The following is a 25,449-nucleotide window of genomic DNA, read 5'->3' as shown; positions in this document are numbered from 1 at the left end:
TAAAGATAATTCTAAATTTTATTTCTATAAATGGTTATGAACTACAAGTGTTTCACTACGTCAAAACGGCACAGCACAGATAGTTCATTTTGTAGCCTTTGTGATTAACAACAAACATAAGTAAAAGGTTTTACATGGAAAGGTTAAAAACAAACATACGCAAATAAAAAAAAGCAACATATTAACATAAAATGAGCGCTTATCTTATGGACGTGCGTTTCTGGTAGAAAATTCACGATTTTATGCAATATTTAAATAATCACTGCAAACTGGCGAATGTTTCATTTAGAAACTTGTTTAAGTTATAGAATTATGTAGGAATTACGGTATTGATTTAACAAATTATTCCTTACTCTGCAGTTCTACCAGTTATTTGATGTTTTGCAACTCTCCAGTGACGTTTTAGTACCTGCACCATATGGTTTACAGAAACACGTATCTGTTTGGATCACATTCGGATTATTCAAGCAAGCAAAAGTAAGGCTTCGTCACTGATGTACTTCTTATTTCCTGCATTGCATAGATATTGTTTTGCAGGTAGGTATAGTTCGTTTCGTATATGTCACAAGGCCAAGTCGTTAGCTAGGTAATATTGTATTTATTTGCTGTTAATCATTAAACTACACAATGGGCTATCTGAGCTATGTCCACCGCAGATTTTTAGCGTTTGTAAGCCTTTATCCTCCCTTTTGAGCCACCAGGGACGGCATTGTCCTATCTATTTATCTGATTCATGGAAAGAAAGATAGGTAGACAAATAGATGTCGGAAGCTTACAAGCATCCAGATGTCTGTTCATGTGATTTGATACAAGTCGTGTTTCAATGGTCGCGCTTTTATTCCTGTTTGTTCCAGTTAAAATCAGACATTTAATATTTTGTTAATATAAGGAATATTGATAGGTTGTTTAACGTTTTTTTTCTCTAATAAAAATTATGAAATAAGATTAATTTCCAAATTTCAAACTATAAACCCAGGAAAATTACTTAATTATACTACACTGAGAAAATCAATCTCTCACTATTATGTAAACACACTTTTCTGCTAGTGCTGTTTATTATGCGTTGTGATGTTATTAGATTAGTTCATTTATGGTCATTGTGTTAGGTTTAGTAGGTCATGTTCCAAAGTCAAGTTCAGTAGACTATGTTCACCATATTATATTCCAATGTCTAGCTCAACAGACTAGGATCATTAGGCGATATTCCAACGTCAAGTTCAATAGACTAGGTTCATTATGTTACATTACAACGTCTAGTTCACTAGAAAAAGCTTATTATGTTATATTCCAACGTCAAGTCTTCTGAACTGGGTTCATTGTGTTATATTCCAACGTCAAGCTCACTAGCCTAGGTTTATTATGCTATATTCCAATGTCAAATTCACTAAACTAGGCTTATTATGTTAAATTCCAACGTAAAGTCTTGTGGACTAGGTTTATTATGTTATATTTCAACGTCAAATTCACTAGATTAAGTTCATTATATAAAATTCCAACGTCAAGCTCACTATACTTGGTTCATTATGCTATATTACAACGTCAAATTCACTAGACTAGGTTCATTAATTTATATTCCATTGTTAAACTCAGTAGACTAAGTTCATTATGTTATATTACAACGTCACTAGGTTCATTAGGTTATATTCGAACGTTAAGCTCAGTAGACAAGGTTCATTAGGAACATCAAGTCCACTAGACTAGGTTCATTAATTTATATTCCATTGTTAAACTCAGTAGACTAAGTTCATTATGTTATATTACAACGTCACTAGGTTCATTAGGTTATATTCGAACGTTAAGTTCAGTAGACAAGGTTCATTAGGAACATCAAGTCCACTAGACTAGGTTCATTTGGATACATTACAATGCCAGGCTTACTAGAAGAGTTTTAATTGATCGTGTTTTCAGAGTCGAGTTCAACGGGCTAGCTTCAAAGTAGTGTTTTGAAGCACTTGTTTGGTTTCACCATCTTTTGTGGTTTTTGCTTGGAAATATTTCATTTCTCAGCTGTTTTAAAGTACACTGTGATAATATGCCAAACCAATAGCCATTGTTTTTTGTTTACTGTCACTCTTCTCGATGTACAATGGATATTATCCAAAAGAGAGATATGAATAATTAGGATTTTATTTGATGTTTCGCTAACATTTCAATTAGAAGCCATACCAGAAGAGGTATAGTATCTGTTTCTTTAGTTCTCTATGTGTGGAATGAATCACATGTTTTTCTCATAGTTTCAATAATTATTTTCTAATGTATTTCCATAATACTTGAAATAATTAATAATAAATTATCAAAATTTACTAACTATGTTTCTTTGTTTTGAATTTCGCGCAAAGCTACACAAGGGCTATTTGCGCTAGCCGTCTTTAATTTAGCAGTGTAAGACTAGAGGGAAAGCAGCTAGTCATCATCACCCACCACCAACTCTTGGGCTACTCTTTTACTAACGAATAGTAGGATTGACTAACACATATAAAGCTGCCACGGTTGAAAGGGCGAGCATGTTTGGTGGGATGGGGATACGAACCCGAGACCCTCAGATTACGAGTCGAGTGCCTTAACCACCTGGCCATGCCGGGCCGTTACTAGCTATGTAGATAAAAGCCAAAAAGTGTTTTATAAGTTAACAATACCTTCTACATAGTCCCTCCATGACCAATTGGTTAGGGCGCTCGACTCGCAATCTGTGGGTGACGGGATCAAATCCCGTCACACTATACATGCTCGCCCTTTCAAACCTGGCAGCGTCATAATGTGTCAGTCTTGACTGTCACCCTACAGCCCCAAAGAGTGACGCATGTTTTTTTTATTAATATCTCATTTATTATGGCGGTAGCAGAATGTGGATCACCGAACCTCAGTTCCACAGTTCAGCAAGCTAGCCACTGGGCCACTTTCGGCACTATCAAAAACAAGGGCGTATTGACTGACATGTTGTATTATATTATCATATCTTTATTTGTTTAGTATTACGTAACTATTGTGTTTTATTTCTAAGCACATGTTTGTAAATATATCTGTATTTATGAGTAATCTTAACGTTAAAAATAGATAATTGTTGACTGTGTTTCCTATGTTATTTTGAAAAACCAAGATACACCTCAGAATAATGTTTTATATCGATGTCCATGGATTTAGCTGGGTTATGTCAAATAACTGTTCTTAGATTCAATTTTTGATTTGCTTTACAAAGTTGCCAATCTGATGAAAATCAGACACTAGTTTTGGAAAATCGAATTATAGTATAACTGAATTTATTTAAGTGAAATTCTAAGTTTGTTTAATTGTGATTATATAACTACAACGCCTTCACTTTCTCGTATTTCCATTTACTATTTCTTGTTTTAGGGATTGTTTAGGTAGTGTGATTCAACTAAAACTGAAAAAAGAAATGAAATCTCGGCAATTTTACAAATAACCCACAAACTCTAGTCTCTAAGAGTAAGTTTTTTTTGTTTATGAAAAAGACTCTAGCGTCTTTTGGTTATTTGTGAGGATTACAATAGTCTATGAAATTGTAGTAACACTTTCAGTATTTAAACTGTAAGTAATTACAAATGCATTATATTTAATTTGTACATGCATACGAACATGTTTATATTTAACATGGAGCTATATTTTATGGACTTGTAATGTTTGTGAATTTATTATGCAGTTAAATATTTATTTTTACTTATCAATGAAAGAAGTTAATATTATCTATAGAATTATTATTCAATTCATTTTTTTTACTTCCTCTAATTGTTTATATGTTTGTTTTGAATTTCGTGCAAAGCTACACGAGGGTTCTCTGTCCTAGCCGGCCCTAATTTAGCAATGTAACACTAGAGGGAAGGCAACTAGTTATTATCACCCACCGCCAACTCATGGACTACTCTTTTACCAACGAATAGTGGGATTGATCGTAACTTTATAACGCCCCCAAGGCTGAAAGAGTGAGTATGACTTGTATGATGGGGATTCGAATCCGCGACTCTCAGATAACGAGTCGAGTGCCTTATCCACCTGGCCTGAAAGAAGTTAATATTATCTTTAGAATCATTATTCATTTTTTTTTACTTCCTTCAAAATAATTGTAACTTGGATTGGTACTTTGGGTGTGTATTTGTGTATTTCCTTATAACAAAGCCACATCAAGCTATCTGCTGAATTCACCAAGGGGAATCGAACCTCTGATTTTAGCGTTATAAATCTGTAGACTTACCGCTGTACTTGAGGGGGACTTGGTACTTTGGCTTGTAAGAATGTGAATTCTCATATTTGAAGTTATTGACGTTGTAATTCTATGTCGACGATGTTTTTGGTTTCTTTTTAAGATATAAATATTAATATTTTTCGGTAACATAATTTAATCAATTTACGCATAACTCTTTACTAATTTTCTTTGCCCTTTTTTTTTAAAGTACATACACATATAAAGAAATAGTTAGGCCGGAAACAATTAGAACATATTTACCCCCTCCATGTGTCATTATAACTATTAATAAGGGCCAATACTTCCCAATCTTTTATTTTGTTATTTAATATCGTGACCAGCTTTTCAAGGTATCCCTCGCTGGTACAGCGGTAAGCCTACGGATTTACAACGCTAAAATCAGGGGCTCGATTTCCTTGGTGGACTCAGCAAATAGCCCGATGTGGCTTTGCTATAAGAAAACACACACACATGCTTTACAATGGAAAATATTTTTAAAGCAATTATTTGTTTAGTTTAATAACTTATATACTATATTTTACAGAGTTTGGTTATTTATATAAACTGACCCTTTTTTGATGTTAGGATTGTTTTTTCTAACTTGATTGTTTTTGTAAATGTGAAATATGTCGATTAGACATATAGTAACAAATACTTTTTGCACTATATTGTTTCTTTTCACCATGGCTAGATGGCAGCATGTTATTTTGCTTAATGAAATTGTTGGATCTTGTACTTTTTATATAAAATTATAACGATATTTATATTTACCAATAGAGTGATAATTTGGATTGTTGCGGACCACACTCACCTAGTAAAAGCTACTTACAAGATTTTGAAGTTAGGACTAAATTTAGAACTTTCGAGGAAATGTAACATTTTTTTTTAAAATTGTCGATAACTGTTAATTGTTAAGGTAATTTAATTTGCACCTAAATTGACAACAAAAGAAGTTGAAATTCTTTTCGCATGTCCCTCAAACACCTAACCAAATTTATGAATACTGAAAAATGTATATAAGATAGATTGATCAAAGTGGTATTTTATAAACAGCTAAGAATATTAAACATATACAGTAAATGAAAGAAGAGTTAAATCTCTAGGAGGAAGCTACAAGTGATGTAAAAGAAGGCTTAACTTGCAAGTCTAATAAGTATTAAACTAAAATATTCATGAATTATTATGTTTAGCATAAAGATCTATTTAAAGATAAATATACTTAATTGCTTTACAAATTTGGAATAAGGTTTAAAGTAAAATGATGAGTATTTGGTTTATAAATATTTTATTCAACTTTCGTTTTACTTTTTAAATTATATGGTGCAGTTTATAACGATGTTAAATAATTTAACTAATGCATTTTTAAGTGTGTGTCAATTTGTCGAATAAAACTTTTAAAGAAAATCAATAGATTCGATTTATGTTTAATAGTGAATTCCCTGAGACTAGATAAATTTTCAAAATGATAGTTGGATTTTTCAGTTTTGAAAAAAAGAAAAATTACGACCTTGGTTTATAAAAGAAACTTGCAATTTTCTGTTAAACGTATATATATATATATATATTTGAAATAGCTTTAAAGTGTTATAGCTAGTTATAATGCCACTATAACTATTTGTATATTTGATTGCTTGTTTATTTCTTGAAATTAATTAGTTTGTAGCGGTGTGAATCCGTAGAAATACCGTTGTGTCACTGAAGGGCATGTTTGACTGAAGTCATACAACGGTACAAATTCTGACCCGGTTATGCAACGAACGCCAAAATATTATTAAATAACCCTTACAACTATACATGTTTGAAAGAAAGTCAGTTTTAATAAAACTTAGCTATTTTATTATTTCAAGATAAATCGTTAATCCCATTTTCACGGATATTTTACGGAATATAATTTTTCAGCCGTCAGAAATAAGTACAACAACAAAAATCAAAACAGACATTATATATTTAAAAATATATATGTAAAAACGGCTCGTTTGGGTTGAGAAAATATTTTACGTAGGGGGGGGAACAACGTTTCGACCTTCTTCGGTCATCGTCAGGTTCACAAAACAGACATTGTGGTGTTTCTTTATCAGTTACTAATATTGTAACGAGTATCGGTAAAATAAAACAAACACAGACTTAACATATCGTTACACGTCGTAGTTACTTTATATAACAACAACAAAGAATATTACTATTGCGTAACATTTTAACATAGTTAGGCTTCACTCTTTGCACTATCAAAGTTAGTAAATATTTATTTGTTACTTATTGAAAACGTGTTTTCTTGGATTTTATAGCTTTGAAACCAAGCCAAGTTTGGTTGTATAGACGTCTCGCATTTTCGAAAGAGTTATTTGGCAGATCTAGGAATTACAGCAATTTAGAAAAATAAACAAACTGAAAAACAAAAAATTGAAATGGCAAGGAAATTGACTGAATTTAAAGGGAACTTGTGTTCGTGTAGTAGTTGGCAATAGTTCTTCATGGTTGTTTAGTCACGTAGTTGTAGTTAAGCTTATGTGAAATATAAGTAATAAAAAAACGTGATAACAAAGCCATTGTGGCACTACAAGCGAGTTTAATAAGTAGCGAAATACTGCCATAGTCTTTCGGTTTAATATTCATAGTAGATCAACGTTGAATATTAAATAATAATTCTTTCAATTGCCTCTATAGTAATCGCCCCTCCCCCGTACGCCTATGGATATACGTACGGGGGGGAAGGAGCCACACAACTTGCAATATTTATGCCCATTTAGGTAAATTGTCAGTTTTCATTCGGACAAAATTAGAAGAAGATTCATGGTGATTCGGGTAGTTATTATCTTCATTCGGGAAAAAAGTTGGTAGCAGAAAGTCTTTCTTACTCAGAACCTCACTCGGGTTAAAATTGAAGAACCTACACTCAGAAAAATCTCCCGTACTCCTATGAGCATTTCCACAGGTGACCTTACAAGAAAGTGAATTCGTTATTCGTGTTTTTCCGAAGCCAACATGTTTTTTTGTACTTGTATTTATTTATTTTTCTTTCGAAAGCTTTTTTTCATTATAGTGAGAAGTTAATATCTGTACATATAAACTGAAGTTAGTTTTGTATAAAAAACAACAACAAAAAACATCATGAAAGTATTGATGGTTGAAACAGGATATTCAGGTTTTTAAGATGAAATAAAACGATTGTCATACTTGGTGATCACTCCCTGAAATTACATGCACAAACACCAGTTTTGCATACGTTTAGTAGGTGATTGTAGGTTTTATTTTTATGTATGCTTTTTTTTCGTCAGTGTTTTTAGAAAAACCTGTAATGAAAAATTATGATTATAACTCGCAGATCCTTCTGACTTTTTTCCTCCCTGTGATCAATAGCAATGGAAAAAACTCTTGTCCGGCCATTTTGTCACGAAAACATGTACATATAAGTTATGTAAGAAATTCTGGTTTTATATACTCAGCCAAAACGTTTTGCTGCGAATAGTTCAAACTCAGTGATCAGAAATGGAGATGTTATCAGCCACTATCACCCGTTCATTATAATAAAATCTTTACTATTTTGGGATTGAGAAACACATTTTCTAAACTTTATTTATAACAATTCAGGGACAAAATATATGTATAGATATCCCCCAAATTTGGCACGCTTTGCTTTCTTCTCATACAGTGGCATAACATTTTGTAGCAACTGAGAATAGTAAATATCTTCGAGTATTTGTGTTTGTTGTTCACTGTGAGTGCTCAATTCATCGTATGGTAAAGTTTTAAAATGTTGCAGAATTATGTTTGTCTTGCTATTGGATAAACAACAAAACATTTATTACTGTGATAGCATATTGATTTTACTGCTTCTAACTTTCTTTCTTCTTTTTTTTTTTTTTTTTTGCTGCTACTATAATATGACCAAGAGATTGTTCCAAAACCATTACCGTGGTTAATGTCGTTTCTGAAATTATTACAAGCAGTTAATTTCAAGTGTTTGATAGAAACGGAATTAGTACTAAGTCGGATTTTATACTTTTGTATGTACATGTTTTCTGTATTTTTGTTTTAGTTATTAGTTACACAATAAGTTATATATGCTATGTCCACGACGGGGAATCAAATCTCGAACTTTAGCGACGTAAGTCTGTAAATTTACCGCAAACTCACTAGGAGATGTTGTTGTTAAGTTAGTTTGATCTTTGTTTGAATTGTATTTCTCATCACTTACTTAGTTAAAATATAAAATTATACAGACAAGACCATGTGTTTTCTTTCCTCAGTTTCGCGTAGACGTTTATCTATATTTAAATTTCAGGTCACGGATGATTTTCTTGGGAATATAAGAAGTGCAAATATGTAAGACTCATAGAAAAAGGAAAATAACTTCATTCAGCATATAAAAAGAGAGGAGTATGTGTGTGTGCTTTTATAACAAAACCACATCGAACTGTTTGCTACGTTCAGTGAGGAGAATCGAACCTCTGATTTTAACATTGTTAATACGAAGACTTTCTTCTGTCCTACTCAAGAACAGGAAGAAAAGAATCTCACAGTTTATTATAATTCTGTTTCTGTTATATATAGTTTGTTTTGTTTGCTTGTTAATGGTACATAGGTGCACAATGGATTAATTATGCTCTTCCAGTCAAGCGGTATCATAACCCGAATCTTACCATTGTAAGCCGTGAGACTTAAAGTTGCGACACATTACTTCCACAACTATAGTTCTTTCTTTATCGATCACAAAAGTAAATTCTTTAAGTAAGCTTTTAACATCTCCAATTTAACTGCTCTGACCCAAATATGGCCAATGTTAACAAAGGTAAGTGTTAACTAATGCATTGAATTTAAAGTGAATTTTAATGTGCAGCCAAAGGATAACAAAATGATGTACGTTTACATATGAGAACTTATAATTCTTCAGTCCTTCAAGATTCTCTGGAGGGATCAGCGTTAAGCTTGTAACACATAAAGTTTGGAGTTGATTCACACAGTGAACATATTGCAGATATTCATTTAGCAAAGATGAATAAACATTCCTATATATTAATCTCAAGGTTTCTATTCTGCTATTGGTTTGAACTTTAAAAGCAGAAATTAACATATTTATTAACGTATTTTAAGGCCTTCACTATCAGAATACATATATATATAGGACAGTTCAGAAAGTGTAGAAAATTGAGTTGAGTTGCATGGAACTTTTTATTTAAAATTAAGTACTTTTAACGAGACACGAATAAATCGCAAAAACAAAAAATAACAGGTTTTCAATTGAATCGTTGTGGTATTGCCACCGAAAACTGTCTAAAAAGCTTATATGACTTTTCGTTGTTATTACCACGTCATCTTTTGCTACGCTAATCAATATTGGAACTGGCATCCTCTCGATTAATTATATGTGTGTTTGTTTTCTTATAGCAAAGCCACATTGGACTATCTGCTGAGTCCACCGAGAGATTAATTATGTAAGGTCTGATTTTTGTTTGCTTTACATCTGTGATCATAAATACATATTCTATCTGATTAGAGACTATGCTAGACAGATATGACTGTGGATAATATTGATTGATTAGTGATTAGTTTAAAGAAGTCCTAACTGCAATTAAGCAAATTTAATATTTATGAATATTTTCAGCTTTAAAGTATTGAAAATATTATTAACTGTTTTTTTACGAATAAAAGAAATCATGATTATACAAGATAGCTTTATTCTGAATGAATTTATTAATAAACATATGCAGAACTAGTATATTAAGGCAAAAAAAGGACGTTTGTTTTGGAAGAGTCGGAAAAGTTATCCAAAGTCAATTTTAATAATTATGGGGTTCTATATTCATTTTTAAAAACAAAGATTTAAGATTTATTATAATTTTTTTAAATATATTTAGAAAATACTTTTATCTGGAATAGTTGTACCTATGCCAAAATTTTATGTAGAAAAAGAAGCGTACACATAATGGTTCATTTTTAAAACAAAAGATAGAAAGAGCGTATATATATATGTGTGAGTAAGCTTGCTTTTTTCACATTATGTCAAAGTGCTCTTGTATTCGTAAATGGCTTAATCCTAAAGGAATTAAAGTAGGTTTTCTACAGTAAGCTCTGACAACTTTTTTGTAATTGAACTTCCCTTTGCATATCTGCAGCAATACTTAACTTTTAGTTGAGATAAAATATGCGGTACCAATAAACGATATCGCGAATAAGGTTAACAGTTTTAACGGTGTTGTAAGAAATGACCTACTTTATTTTCTTATAGATAGTCTCAGTAAATATTGTATTGAATGTAATGTTTGTATTTAATTTGAATAACTATTGAATTTATGTTTAAACTTGTGATATTTTTCTATTTTTAGTTTAATATACGAATTTTAAACCTAAAGTTCTAAAGGTGTTTTGTTTAAATATTTGTTATTAGTTTAGCAAACAATTACACGATGGGATATTTGTGTTCTATTCATAGGATGGCAACAAATTCCATATTCGAGTGTTGTAAGTCTTGAAACTTACTTTGCGCCACCAGGAGATCCCTAAGAAACATTCCTAACTGCGAGAGTATCTAACTGATAGTTCATGCATTCTAATTATTGTAGACTTCAGTGTTCTGCTCTATTGGTTTTTCGTACTTGTAGTCAGTTAGTTATGTAGAACTGGTTTTACTGGTTAATTTATAAAGCAAATTTTAATTCTGATCAGAAGTTCATTACAATTTCATCTGTTAACTTCTTTAATGATTTATAATCGACTTTGTTGACGGTATGAAATATTATTTATAGTTCATAGGCAAGAACTTTCTCTTTTAAAGACTGTTACCCACACAAAGAAAAAGTGGAACACATAGCTGTAACGGAATTAAACTGGGTGGTCTGAGAACGTCACACAATTGCTCACCAATCGGGGACGTTAAAAAATGACTTTTTATGGCAAGCAAAAAACAACAACAACCAAATGTCTTTTTGTATCTGCTATAAGTGAGCATAAATTGTATAAGAAATGCTAATGAGGAAAGACAGCTGATTTTATGTTGTTGTTGTTGGAATAATGATCTGATGATATTATTCTGAATGATAGAAAAGTTGAAGTAATGAGATGATAAAGATTTTAACAAAACAATACAGGAAAGTAAAAACCTTTGATAGCGTTCGAGAACTACGGAAAACTACCTCGAAACTTAAAAATGAAGAAAACAACAACTTTGCGCTTAGCACAAAAATACAAACAAAGCTCTTATTAATGATAAAAAATTAGTATTTTGTACTTCAAGAAGTTTATGAAATTATTACTGTGATATAAATCTGAAATGCAAATAATTGCATAAAACAAGTAATTATCGTAAAGGTAAGAAAGTCACCATAAAAAGGTAGTGGAGTGAAAAGACAATATTTCTGGCTACAGAAGCAATATAATAGATATTTTCAGAAACAGTAAAGTTGTTTTACTAATTGTTTCTGCATAAAATATACAAAATGGAGATTTTTCATTCAGTTTAAAGGCATTTTTATAAAACGTGACAAACTGAAGAACACTTCGACTACACTAAATGCCGTAGAATGCTTTTAGTTTCTTAAGTTATTTTTTACTCCTTGGATTTTTCTAATATTATGCATAGCAAATATCAGGTAAATTTATAAAATTTTTTGAGAACATTTTAATTTGAATATACGTGTAAATTAAGTAAGAGAGTTCTGCTCATAGATATTTGCCACAAAATATGTCTGAAGTTGCATTTTTTAACACGTCAATGTTACTATAGACATTGACTTTTTTTTTCTACTATAGAGAAAAACTTTCACTAATGGATAATGGAAACATAAAGATAATTTTCAAAATTTCCAAACTCTCAGATGAAATAAACAATATTTCAGTTACAGTGTACCAAATTACCCTAAATAAGCAAACATTTTGAAATATCTCTAAACTAATTAGTGTAATCATGGTAATAGTAAAAAAAATTATTTAAAAAAAAGTGAATGTGTGCAAGTTAAGCACAAACCTGCATAATGGAGTATCTACATTCTGCCCACCGCGAGTATCAAAATCTGTTTTTTAACAGTGTGAGTAAGCAGATCTTCTGTTGTGCCACAGAGAGGCAATAAAAGCAGTTGAATGTAAATAGTCAAAAATAGTGAAACAAGAACAACGCTTAGCTTTTATTCTGATAAGTTACATATTTTATTGATATATCTTTAAGAATGAAAGAGATATTCCAAAAACATTGTAATTATCCCCTGGCGATGTGTATGTGTTGCTATAATGTGTTTATTTTGTGTCTAGTAATCAAAAAGAAAATAAAATAACATTACTTTTTTCTTCCTTATGACAAAATTATCATATATATTGTTAATAAAATTAGCATTTAAATATAGTATTATCTAAACACAGATTATAAGATCTTCAGTAGGACGTTCAACAATATCTTTAATTATCAAAATAATCAAACCTTTTTAAGAACAATGAGAATAGTATTGTTAAAAAGAGAATGCGAGTTACAATATTATTTTAAATTAAATGTGCTGGACACGAAAGAGTTTTTAATTTGTTCCTTTTCTTCTTTTGTTAAGAGTTACACAAGTCAAAAATTTACTTTGACTGGGTTTGCGTTTCATACAATTTCATGCCTTAGGTCACGAGAAAGTAACCGGGTTTTTCGCATAATACACCGTTACGAAAGGGCTTGTGGCAGAACACCTGTTGGTCTTGTCGAACGAGCAATACTTTACAATCGAAGACAAATCTGTGCCAATCTACTTGCTACTTAAAACTTACAGTTCTTTTTAGAAGTCTAATACTAATGTGCAAACTTATGTTCTTTCAAGTGCGTGTTTCTTGAGAAAAAAGTAGTTAGTTAATGATTAAATTAACACTTTTCTAATTTTGTAGTTATAACTTTAATTATTGTAAACTAGTATCGGATTTCTCCGCTTCAGGATGAGATTTTGTTTCTTAAAACAAGTTGCTCTCTGTTGGGTATTATTCATACACATTTTTCTAGTCAAAAGTAAAAAGGGTAAGTAGACTGCACTTTTTTTTTTCTTGTTTCGAAATTATTCAAGATATAGTGGCAAAAAGGTATAACATTTAGTAGCAATAAAAAAAAAATGCTAAGAAATTTTTATTGTTATTTTAATTATTGTTATAATAAGTGATAGCGTATATTGCTTACAATTTGGGTAATTTTGTATCGATTGTGATTAAAAAAAAATATGGCAGGTAATCACCTGTAGTGTTTACAGTTTGGGTAATTTTGATTTTTTTACGTGGTTGATTTTTCTGTTATATTTTTACGATATTTTTGTTTTAGATTTGTAATTACAAACAAGTATAATTGATGTTTTATCGATAGTTATTTGTTTTTTTTTTTACTATGTGTATTAATCAACACTTTTGTATTCTGCGATGTATCTTTAACATGTGTATTACAATAAAACTGAACATTTCTGTAACGATATGTTTTAGGTTCAACAATCAAAAGGTTACTTTTAAAGGTGCATTGGAAGGTTACATTTTTTATAAGTTTTAAATATAAGCAAACTTTATAACTCCCTGTGTTGGATTCATCATTGAAACTAACAACAGTAAACCCCAGATTAAGCGAAAAGTTAGAATATTTACTGTTTCAGAGTGTTTATAGGACAGTGACCGGACCCGTACAGTGTTCTACTGTTTACCTGGCGCTTGATTGGTCAACGAGCGTGATGTAATGAAATGATGAACAGTGACAAGAGGAAGACAAGAGAGATAATTCTTTGTTAACGTCGCCATTTCCTACGAGACAGGACTTCTTATTACTTGAGTTGTGGAAAAAGTTATATCTGTGTTCAAACGTGAACAAGACACGAGAACATTTAAATGAGTCGTAAAAAGTGCTAATGCCACTGAAAATTTAAATAATATATGCATTTCCCCGACCTGTTTGAAGTTTGTTCCATGTTATCAACAGGCTACTTGTATAGTTAGATTCAAAACTAAGAAAGTTACACATTTTACTGGAAACAATTTTTTCTTTCTGTATACAAATTTGTTTCTTCTGTGCGCTAGCCATAATTAAATATAACAATTTCCTAAAGTATGTGTTTTGGAAGTAAGGCATAGCTGATCTTCATTCACCTTCGTATTTCAAAATGATACTGCTGTAAAAGTTGTTTATCCAATAATAAACAGGTTGTCGTTTGTACGGTTACGTTTCTTTAGGTTAACCAGGCATCATCAGGTTCACCAACTACAATCAGCAAACTTATTATCTAGCGTATTTTTTGTTTATTGTTAAGTACAAAGCAAAACACAGTGAATTATCTATGTTATACTCACCATGAGCATTGATCCCTGGCTTTGGCAGTGTGAGCCAGCAGACATACCAATGAGCAGCGAGAAATTTAGAAAGCTCGAAAAACTAGCGGATGGGTACATTGGTATTTGATTAGATGAACTTAACAAGAGTTAACTAGCTATTATGAGATGAGAATGATGAACAAATGAAAAACCTACTAAACCAAAACTAGCAAAACAACATGTCTGAAAATAACACAACGTACATTAAATCTTGTTGAACAGAAATCAGTGGTGTTGGAAATGATACCTAACATCAATAGTAACTTGAACAAACTAATTGGGTCATAAATATGTAGATTTATAGGTTTAGTTGGCGACATGAGTCTGGTTTGTAGATATGCTTGACCTCGATTAAAGGTTAACACAACATCAGATGGAAACAACAAAAGGTTCATGAATGATAAAATTCTCATAATTCTAAAATAATTTACAACATTACAATTTGAATTATTCTGCATGGTAATGTACACATGCAATACATAATTCTAATATATATGTTAGGCTTGCTTTTGCAATATCATAATAGCAATATTATATTAAAGAGGCCAACATTTGCCGAATGCATCATGTCTCCGCCACGCAACCCCAACATGACCAGTTTTGACACCAAAAGAATCGTGAGAAACACAGAAAATTCGAAAACTGTCTGTATCATTGCGTAGGATCTATAAGAAAGTGTCCTTGTACCAAATCCCGTCTTAATTGGTTGACATACACATGCATAATTCAAACCCTCAACTGTACTTTCTCGCCGAAAAATTATCTATATCTCTGTTTGGAACCTGCAAAGATTACACTCATTCCAAATTCTATATTAATTTGTCAAAACAAGATTAAGTAATTGGTTAAAACCTCTAAATATTATGAGTTTATTTAACCTTTTGACCACCTAAAATGACCAAAAATATTTATTTGTAACAAATTGGCTGAAATATGGTGGAGTAATTGTCAAAAAAACAAACCCCCAAAATTACGCTTTTTGGTAGAATTTTGACTCTCCTCATCTTCTAATTACTAAAAATAGGCAAGTCCACCCTTTTTATTGGTCATTATGTGGGATATGTATAAAAGTATATTTGTACTAAATCCCATGTAAATTGACCAAAATATGGCTGAGTAATTTAACAAAAAACCAGAAATTATGTTTTTCTGTGTGCTCTGACCTCTCGTAAAAAAGACTCAAAATGAGCAAATCCAACCTTATTGCATGTTTGTATGGAATCACGCACAAAAGCGACCCATTGGACTATCTGCTCTGCTCACTAAGGATATCGAAACCCGGTTCCTAGCGATGTGAGTCCGTAGGCATACCGTTGTGCCACTTGGAGGCCCAACTTTATTGTGCGTTAATGTATTGATTACATAAAAATTTACATTTATGCCAATTTTTATCTCGATTTCCATAAATCTGACTACGTCGTAGCGCAAAATATACATTTTTTGGTTCTTGGACCTTTGGCTTATTAAAATTCTTAAAAATTCTTAAAAAATAGAAAAAAAGTCTGGGTTGTATTGAACTAAGATATTAATCTGAAAAGTGTAAGTGTTTAAAAGAAGGAGCAATAGAGAAACGGCATGTTTCTCTGTGGACAAACACACCAATTATACGTATGCATACAACAGTTCGTCAATCATAGCTTTAAACAAAGGTCAGAAAAGATCTAACTCTATGCCAGAAACTCTATTAATTAATAAGGCTTCACTTATTTTTAGGCAGTTTAAATTAATATCGTCTCTTGGGATTTACGAAGAGCGTTCTATACTAATATTCCGATCCAATGTGTAAAGTTCACGATTCAATAAACACTACCTTTTTGTTTGTCGGCCGGAGAAGTTAGATGGAACAACACAATGTCCTGACTGTAGATTTTTCACTGGCAATCCCTTCAGAATGTTCATTTACTTATAATTTTAAGTCATTGACGTGTAAAAACAACGTGTGTGTGTGTGTGTGTGTGTGTGTATAAGCGGACCAATAATAGTGTGATAATTTTATTAAATATTTCACAACCCTAAATGTTTTTTATTTCAGTTTATACACAAATAGTATTTGAAAATTAATGCATATCTCTCGATATTTCTATTTGCATGCCCAATACACGTACATAGGCAAAAATTTTAAACTTACTGTATATCGCATTTTGTTGGTCAGTTGTTTGCGTGTTGAGGCTCTGAATCTGAGAGTTCATGGCTCGAGTCCCAATAACAGCAAGAACGTTTTCTGCACTTTGGTGTTTTATGAAAGTGACGATCCAATCCAAGTATCGGTTGAATAAGAGAAACTCGAGAATTACCACTGGATGGTGTTGACTAGCAAGTAATAACCTTCACTCTAGTTCAATGATCCCTAAGTATTTTTTTCATACTGGGCCACTTTAGATAAAGCCAAGAGCCAGATCTGAATTTGTTGGGAAAAATATCATGTCCCCAAAAGAGCTTTGCTTACTTTGTAATGAGGGCCACGAATCAGGTTTGCGATGGCCTAATGTGATCTGTGGGGTGTCTACTGGGGACCATTGCTCTAATATATCAGTTGAAAATTTAGTTAGACTATGCGCAGGTAGCTAAGCAAAAGGTTATTTACCCTTATTCTATCATAAACGCTGAAACAAATAAAATTTCCTTTGGTTAGTTCTCAGAGAACGTTTGGAGTGATGTGTAACGGTTTTTCAACGACTTTGTTATCAGTCAGTTATCAATAGTTGAAGAAAATAGTTGTAAAAATTTAAGAATGGAACAATTGACTGATTTACTGTGGCTATAATACTTTTTACATACATATGTACATGTATGTTCTAATAGTAAAATGCATTATTGGTACATCGGAGTTGTCTTGCGTGTAGCCTCCCGCTAGTATAGCGGTATGTCTACGGATTTAAAACGCTAAAATCAGGGGTTCGATTGCTTTCGGTGGGCTCAGCAGATAGCCCGATGTGGCTTTGCTTTAAAAACACGCACACACACAGTCTTGCTTGTAATGACATCTGGGTAGGAAGTCAGCACACAGAATCGTACACAACAGTTGCAAAGGTTTAAAAAAAAAAAGACAAAAATCCGTTTATTCTCATGAAGAAGATAGCGAACTATCCGAAAGCTCTCAAATTTTGGATCTCTTTTAAAAACCGTGTAACGGCATGTTACTCCTTTTGCATTCCAGAGAGAGTTTCTTTGTTCTGAAGAAATAAAGAAAATATAAAACCAGTGCCATACAAGCGTAATTTAATTTTAATGTAATTAGACAGGAAACAGTTAATGTCAGTTGTTTTATTCGAAATCAACTCTTTAACTGAAATGATGGCTAATGATGTTTGTAGGCCCTACATCCCATGAAATTTTACATAGAATAAAATTATCAATAGGCATCCCTTAAGACCATGGACCCTGGAGCAGAGCAGCTCCCTCTACCTACATATGCCATTGATTATGGTAAAAACTTTCGTAGTTTACATTACAGAAGTAGCTCACAACATCATCAAGTAAGCCCACATATTTTATCATTATCTTTTCATTTACAAAGAAGTAGAAAACAAAATTGGAATGCTTACAATCAAATCTTTACATTAATACACACGCGCGCGCACACAAAAGTGTTTAAGCTAATTTTATACCTTATAAATAACGTATGAAGAAAAACTTATTTTAACGTATCTACAGTATATAGTTAACGTAATTTTATTTCTTGGAATTAAGTGGATTGAATATTTTCGAATTTATAATTAAGATTTGTAGTTAACGTAGTAGCCAAGCCAGCTACAAAAAGAGAAAAATTCATTGAGCCTAACTTTCTCTGAATTATTATCAGTAATGTTCAGTTTAGAGTGCAAGTTGTAATAGTTGATGCTCATAAGTTATATTGATAATTTTCATTTCCATAGGTTTTTTTTTTAATGTATTACTTGCATTTACGTCTAAGTTGCTGAGTCATCATATGCTTGGTTATATATCTACTAGTTTGATGTATAGTCAACTGGATCACTTCTGCACATTGGTGAACTCGACTGTGAAGCAGTTATTCTTTCCTGTTGTGCTGTCGCTTCTATGGAATAGAATATTCGAAATCAAATACAAATCTATGATATTAATGTGCAAACTGTATTTAGATATCGTTAGTGAAAAAGTGGAGATGAAATATATTTCAAAGGAATATACAATATTTGTGTCTCGTTTGCTTGTTTTATATAAAGTCCATTTGTTTCACAAATTTCATATTCTTACAAGTATTAAATTGCTCGTGATACAGACAAGACGGCTGACTATTTTGAGAACACATTGAATCTTCATTTAGATGTTCTTTTTATAATTCATTTACTGATAGTTTACATTGTTTATAGTATTGCTAACAACCTGATTGATGTGTTTGTCATTATACTTATTTCACTCAACTAAACATGTTTTATTCAGTTTTATATAATTTAAACCATCAAAGCCAAGTTGGAAGAAATGGGTGAGAAAGCTCTATTGGAGTATAAGTTATTAAGGAATAATAATAATTATAATTTATATTACAATAGGCATTACATTACAATAGTTCAAAAGCAAGGCCAGGAAGCCAAATCAATGAAAGGACGCCATTTATTATTTTAATGTGGACAACTTGTATTCTTGAGGTTTGAAACAACAACTGTCTACGAAATTGAGTTTAAAAAATGTTCATGCTAATAGAAGGTTTGCATATACACTTATTCTTGGCCCTAGATTGACTGGAACGATAGGTAAATATTGTAAGTCTATATAAATACGTGTGCACCGTGCGGAACTAGTTTACAAGTATTACTAACAAATACTGTAAATGTTACCCGGTGAAGGTAACTTTAAATGTTAGGGGGTTGTTTTTTTGTTGTCTTTTTATGATGTCACGACTAGGATTAGTAGATGAAATGTACACTCCCGTGTCTAAAATATCCACTGAGAAAACAGCAAAAACTTTCGTGAATCATTCTGAAAACGAATGTAAGACAGGCACAGAAGGGCACTGACAGTTAGTGATAGTTTATATGTTTACATGTAGCTCCTGATGAACCCTAACAGCTTAGTTCAACAAGTTTCGATGAAGATTTGTTTACTTTCACAATAAGTCTGAGAAGACCTTCCCAGATTAATGGCACACTTTTCGAACTCTTGTTTCTGCGTAGTCATAAGTTACATAAATATAGGCGATTAATGCATATTATGAAATATTTATGGTTCATGTTTTGATCTTTTGGTTTTGATATTTTGCGTATCTGGAAGATCCGTAGATGTGCACGTATAAGTATTAATAAATTTTGACTTCTCTATCATGAAAGAGGTAAATTTGTCAGCAAGTAAAACACAAGTTATGTGTTATATGAACTATTTTGTCCTTGGGATCAGTGTTTGTAGATTCTTAGAACGAAGTGAAATCTAGAATTTTTGTAAAAAAACAAACTCTGTCAAATATCAGCTTGGCGTCACTTGTAAAATAAAATGCATGTTTAAAGATTATTTTGCAATTTCTGTCAAGCGTTATATATACATGTGCATGTCTTATAAAGTTTTATGATATACATATTTTGAAATTAGTTTTAGATAATGACTTTCATGCTTCATCTATTACTGAAGTGCTCATACACAAAGTATATGTACATATCGTTGCTTTACGTATAGTGCTTCGTGTATGTCCTAGATGTTTAGAGATATACATTTTAAAATAATATTCAGCCAACCCAAATGTTGCGCTTCGTAACGAGGTTAATAAAGCTCTCGTAACTAAAGTGAAACAAAAAAGATCATTGTATGTAAGTTAATTCAGGACTGCAAGTATTTTTTATGAGTTAGTTGAAACACTTTGTTTTGGTTATTCGTGCAAAGCTACACGTAAACTACTTACAACTATGTAGTTGTCTCTAATTTTGAACTAATAAAACTAGATGGAAGGCAGCTAGGACTTAACACCATCCACCGCCAGTATTTGTGTGTATTTATAAGTATCTCTTATAACTGTACCTACGTCTCTAAAATACAGCACATGAACTTGAGCCAAAGAGACGCGAATCATTATGAAATCTCGGATTCATAGCCCGAAGCGTTAAGGATTAAGCGGAGCCCAGCGTGGCAAAGTGGTTAAGGTACTCGACTCGTAATATAAGGGTCGCGAGTTCGAATCTCCGTCACACTAAACATCCACGCCTTTTCAGCCGTGGAGTCGTTATAATGCAACGGCAAATCACGTTATTTGTTGGTAAAAGAGTAGCCCAAGAGTTGGCGGTGTGTGGTGATGATTATCAGTCTTCCCTCTATATATGGTTTTGTGCGAAATTTGGAACGGCTATCGCAGATAGTCCGCGTGTAGCTTTGCGCGAAATTAAAAAACAAGCAACCTTTCAGCTACGTCAGGCCCAGTTTAAACCTACGCTATGATACTATTTTAAAATTAAAATATTTTACAACTGAGAAATAACGGATATTAATATCTTATACATTCAAGTTCCTGTTTAACATCCAATACTTCCTATTTGTTCAGGAAGACTGAGAATTAGTACTCAAGATTTATGTTAGGAATCTTACTGAAATTCTCGTGCATAAAATAAAAGCAATGTGTTTGTGAGTATCTCGATCAAATCAGTGTATTTTAACTTATTGTTCAGGTGCAGTTGTTAAATATATTTTTACGCAAACAAAATATAAAACGATCATTAATAACATGATATATGGACTACATAACTTTACTTGCACACCTACCCTTGGGAAAGATGAAAAGTTAAATCCACCTTTTACTTTTCGTGAAATTATTAATACACCTCTTAGAATTCTGTAAGGTGCTAGGTTCCACTACTGCCGACGACAAGTATTTTGTTCGAAAAATAAAATTGTCTTAAATGGTACTTATTCTGTTTTCCCACATTCTAACCTTGTATCTTATACACCTGCTGTCTTTAGAATACAGCACCAAAAATTAGAGGCCTTCATTCTGTCGAGCCCCTGAATAAACTTTTAACCTTTAACAAGATCACTTTTTTAACTTTTCTTTTCTCGAGAAAATAATTTGTAAAATAATACTTTAATTTCTTAGATCATTCTAGTAGCAATCCTTCTCAATAGCCACCCCCTCCAGTAGCGGACTTACAACGCAAGAAACCGGGTTTCGATAAGTGTGGTGGGCAGAGCACAAATAGTACACTGTGTAGCTTTTTGCTTAATTTCAAACAAACTCTCTCCAATAAGCCAGCTTCATGTTTTACATAAAGAGCCTAAAAATGTACGCAGTATTCCAAGTGAGACCTAACTAGTGTTGTAGATAGAAATATAATTACCTCTTGTCTTTGGCTTGTAATCAGTATGTCTATACATAACACTGTGTAAAAACATTTTTACTTTTTCTTGTTTTTGGACAGAAAGTGTTATTTTCCAATTGCTTATGCCTAAAGTAAATGAAAAAGACCTATTTTTCTCTTCAAACTTTGCTTTTGTGATCTGGGTAATGAAATTTTCAAATTTACCTAATTTCCAAAACATTCAGTGCTGAGTAGCTGATAGAGAATTTTCTCAAACTTACAAGAATTTTCAAGAACTTTCTAGAATGTTGTAGAATTTACGAAAATTTTTAAGATCCTTTTAGAATTTTCTAGAACTTTCCATAGTAATATATATAGGGGCTCACCATTTCAGTTTAGTTCTAACTGCCTAAGTGAGCACATAGACCTATCTGATTTTATCAGAGATAGTATCAATAATCTGCAAGCATCCTCCAGACACGTTCTGCTATGTATGTGACCAATTTATCAAGGCAAGAGCGAAAAATACTCTGTGACAGCATCTGCTAAAATGTGTGAAGCCTGCAAGGTATATTTCGGCATTCCTGTCGGGGATCAAGATAAACCCTGAGGACCTCATTTTACTTGTGAGCACTGCAAAAAAAAAAAAAAAATTCTAAAAGGTAAGACGGACAATTTTTGCTTGCTTGAATAGTAAGATTTTATCTTATACAAATTTTAGACCTTTTAAAATTTAAATACCTTTTAATTTATATATTTTTTTAAATTTCCAATAGTATAAAAATATCACCTATAAAATATTTTTGTATGAACCTCTTACACATTAGCTGTGAATGAAGTAAATTTATTCTTCATAATAACAATTTTATTTTGCTCTTTTGTAGGATGGTACAGAGGGGAAAAGAGAGCCATAAAGTTCGTTATTCAAAGATTTTGGCTTGAACCCACTGACCACTCAAGCAATTGCTACTTATGCATGGTTTGGTAGCCCTTCCAAACGTTGGGCTGGCAAGAATGCATCTGCTATCATGTATTCGGACCTTCCATCATCCACTGTCCCAGTGCCACACTGCCCTGAGCTCCCTATACCCACTCCACCAGACAGAAAGCAGCCATCCTCAGAAGATAACAGCAAATCATAAGAGGAGGTAGACGTTGAAGATCCAGAATACAATTTCAGAGGTGCAGCTGGTGAGAGAAACCCATATTACCCCAACCAAAGAGACCTCAATGACTTGATCAGAGATCTTGGTCTAACATAGTCGAATGCTGAGCTTTTGACATTTAGGCTCAAAGAGTGGGATTTGTTAAATAAAATTGTGCAAGTCGCAAGTCAGAAGAAGCGTCACCGACATTTTTCAAGCTTCTTCACTCGTCAAGATGGGATCTGATTCTGCGAAAATGTATCCGGTCTGTGTGAGGCAATTGGAATTGCCTGTAACTCAAACGAGTGGCGCGTCTTCATTGATAGTTTATCCAGAAGCCTCAAAGCTGTGCTGCTCCATAACGGGAATAAGTATCCGCCTCTTCCCCCTGGCTCATTTGGTGCGTCTCAAAGAGGAATCCAACAGCGTCAAGACCTTGCTAGAAGCCTTGAGGTATGATGAGTATGGCTGGGAGGTTATCGGAGACTTCAAAATGGTGGCATTTCTAATAGGTCTCCAAAGAGGCTTTACCAAGTTTCCCTGTTATCTTTGCCTTTGGGACAACAGGGACACCCCAGTGCCACAACGGACTGAATTCTCTGTGAGGAGGCACAATGTCAAGTGTAAACCTCTAGTGGACCTCCAGAAGGTGTTGTTCCCACCATTGCACATAAAATTGAGCCTTATGAAACAATTTGTCACAGCTCTTGATAAGGAGTCTTTAGCCTTCAAGTACCTTCGAGACTTCTTCCCTAAGCTGTCTGAGGCAAAGGTTAAAGCTGGTGTCTTTGTTGGACCACAAATAAAGAAAACCTTGAAGTGCACTGAATTCCCCAAGAAGCTTAGTAGGAAGGAAGAAAAAACGCTTGGGGCAGCTTTGTCGCAATGGTTCGGGGCTTCTTGGGCAATCACAAGGCCGAAAGTTATGTGGAACTGGTTGAGGCTCTGGTGAAGAACTACGGCAAAATGAGTTGCAGGATGTCCCTGAAAGTCCACATCCTTGATGCTCATCTTGATAAATTCAAGGAGAACCTGAGAGCATACTCAGAGGAGCAAGATGAACGCTTCCACCAAGATATACTGGACTTTAAACGCCGCTACCAAGGATCGTATAACGAAAACATGAAGGAAGACTATATTTGGGGGCTGATACATAAGAGTGATTTAAATTACAGTCGCATATCTCGAAAAGCTACTCGCTTCTAAACATTTTTATTCATGAAAATACATGAAAATCTTGATTCATATGTTGTTTTATTCAGACCTAATGTAAATGAAAATGTGCAAATTTGTCCGTTTTTACATAGAAAATATGTTGATTTCTAAATTTCATTATCCAGGTCACAAAAGCAAAGTTTGAAGGGAATAATGGCCATTTTCTGTACTTTTACAACTTAAGCAATTAAAAAATGAAACATACTATCCAGGAATAAAATTTGTGTTTTAACGACAGAGCAGTGCTTCAATGACTTAAGCGATTTATTCACCACTATGCCATAATATTTTTCTTCAGTTATGCTATTGAATTGTTTCTGGTTTATATTAACTGTGTGATGCAAATTATATCCCGAATATGTTTTCATTTGCTAAATATATGTCTAACTTATCAATCGATCCACATCATTGTGGTACCTTAATATTTTCGTTACTAAAAAAATCGGAGATTGTAAAATCATTAGCTAACTTTACTAATTTACTAATTGCGCCTTTATCAATATCATCAATGTAATTACGAGAAAGCATAAGTCAAAGCATTGACCAAAATGCTTCTGTACTGATAGTCTGTTTACTGTTACAGTTGAACATCTGGTGTCATATGTCTTTGATTGGATCCAAGTATTTTAAAGCAAAGTGTTACAAATATAGGTCAGACAATTCACCACTACCATGGAAGTTACGGAGTTTTTAAACATTCAAATAATAATTGAGCAGCAAACGAACTTCATGGTAGAACTGATGTTCATTTAGGCGTAAGATCCAGTTGAATAAACAATTTACCTTGTACTTTGTAGGCCCAGCTTAAAACAACAGGAAAATTGTTTCTGGACGAAGATTAACATTTCTGGGAGTTAAAGTTTTGCGTAGGTATATCAATGGCTCAACCAAAAGCCTGAGCGCTCATAATGGTAAAAATCGGATTTCGGGCAGAGTACAGATCGCTCATTGTGCTGAAAAACAAACACAACTTTTGTTTATCATTTATGTAAATTGTAAACGATTGATTTTGTACTACGTAATATTTGCGAATATATTTACGAAACAAATTGTTAGAAATACCAAAATAGATAGAGAAAACCTAACTTAAGCGCTACTTCTAATTATATAATGTAACGAATGTTTTTGATTTCTGTATTTTTGGGCTGAAGACGAAAGGAAAAACAAAGAACTTAAAAGTGATAGCGAACGACGAGTCTATTATTAAAAACTTAGGATGCTTAAATTCCGAAAATAAAAACTTTGATCCGTTAAAAATTTTATCATAGCTAAAAAAAAAACATGTCAAACTTGTTTACTGAAGGCAGTCACGACAAAAGTGGAGCACCTAAATTAATGACGACAAAAGAACTGTTGCTATGGT

At 32.7% G+C, this 25,449-nt stretch overlaps 1 protein-coding gene and 1 long non-coding RNA gene across 4 annotated transcripts in view; both read left to right on the top strand.

The window, feature by feature from the left end:
• Nucleotides 1-441: 441 nt before the first annotated feature.
• LOC143246239 (uncharacterized) lies at nucleotides 442-8,613 on the top strand. Its single transcript, XR_013025868.1, has 3 exons — nucleotides 442-537; nucleotides 3,352-3,444; nucleotides 8,481-8,613. It is a non-coding gene; the product is annotated as an uncharacterized LOC143246239 (long non-coding RNA).
• Nucleotides 8,614-12,840: 4,227 nt separating this feature from the next.
• LOC143246236 (dual oxidase-like) overlaps nucleotides 12,841-25,449 on the top strand; it is a 126,311-nt gene continuing 113,702 nt past the window's right edge. Inside the window, exon 1 of one of the 3 annotated variants that reach the window (XM_076492605.1) lies at nucleotides 12,841-13,172. In XM_076492605.1, the coding sequence (XP_076348720.1) occupies nucleotides 13,094-13,172 (79 nt within the window). In that variant the 5' untranslated portion in view covers nucleotides 12,841-13,093. The remainder of the gene's footprint in view (nucleotides 13,173-25,449) is intronic. The other 2 variants (XM_076492607.1, XM_076492606.1) reach the window with 2 other exon arrangements.

Source organism: Tachypleus tridentatus, chromosome 3 (assembly GCF_004210375.1).
Source record: "Tachypleus tridentatus isolate NWPU-2018 chromosome 3, ASM421037v1, whole genome shotgun sequence".
NCBI classification, from domain to species: Eukaryota; Metazoa; Arthropoda; class Merostomata; order Xiphosura; family Limulidae; genus Tachypleus; species Tachypleus tridentatus.
Note: the sequence above shows the minus strand (reverse complement) of the source record. Positions and strands in the feature narration are given on the sequence as shown.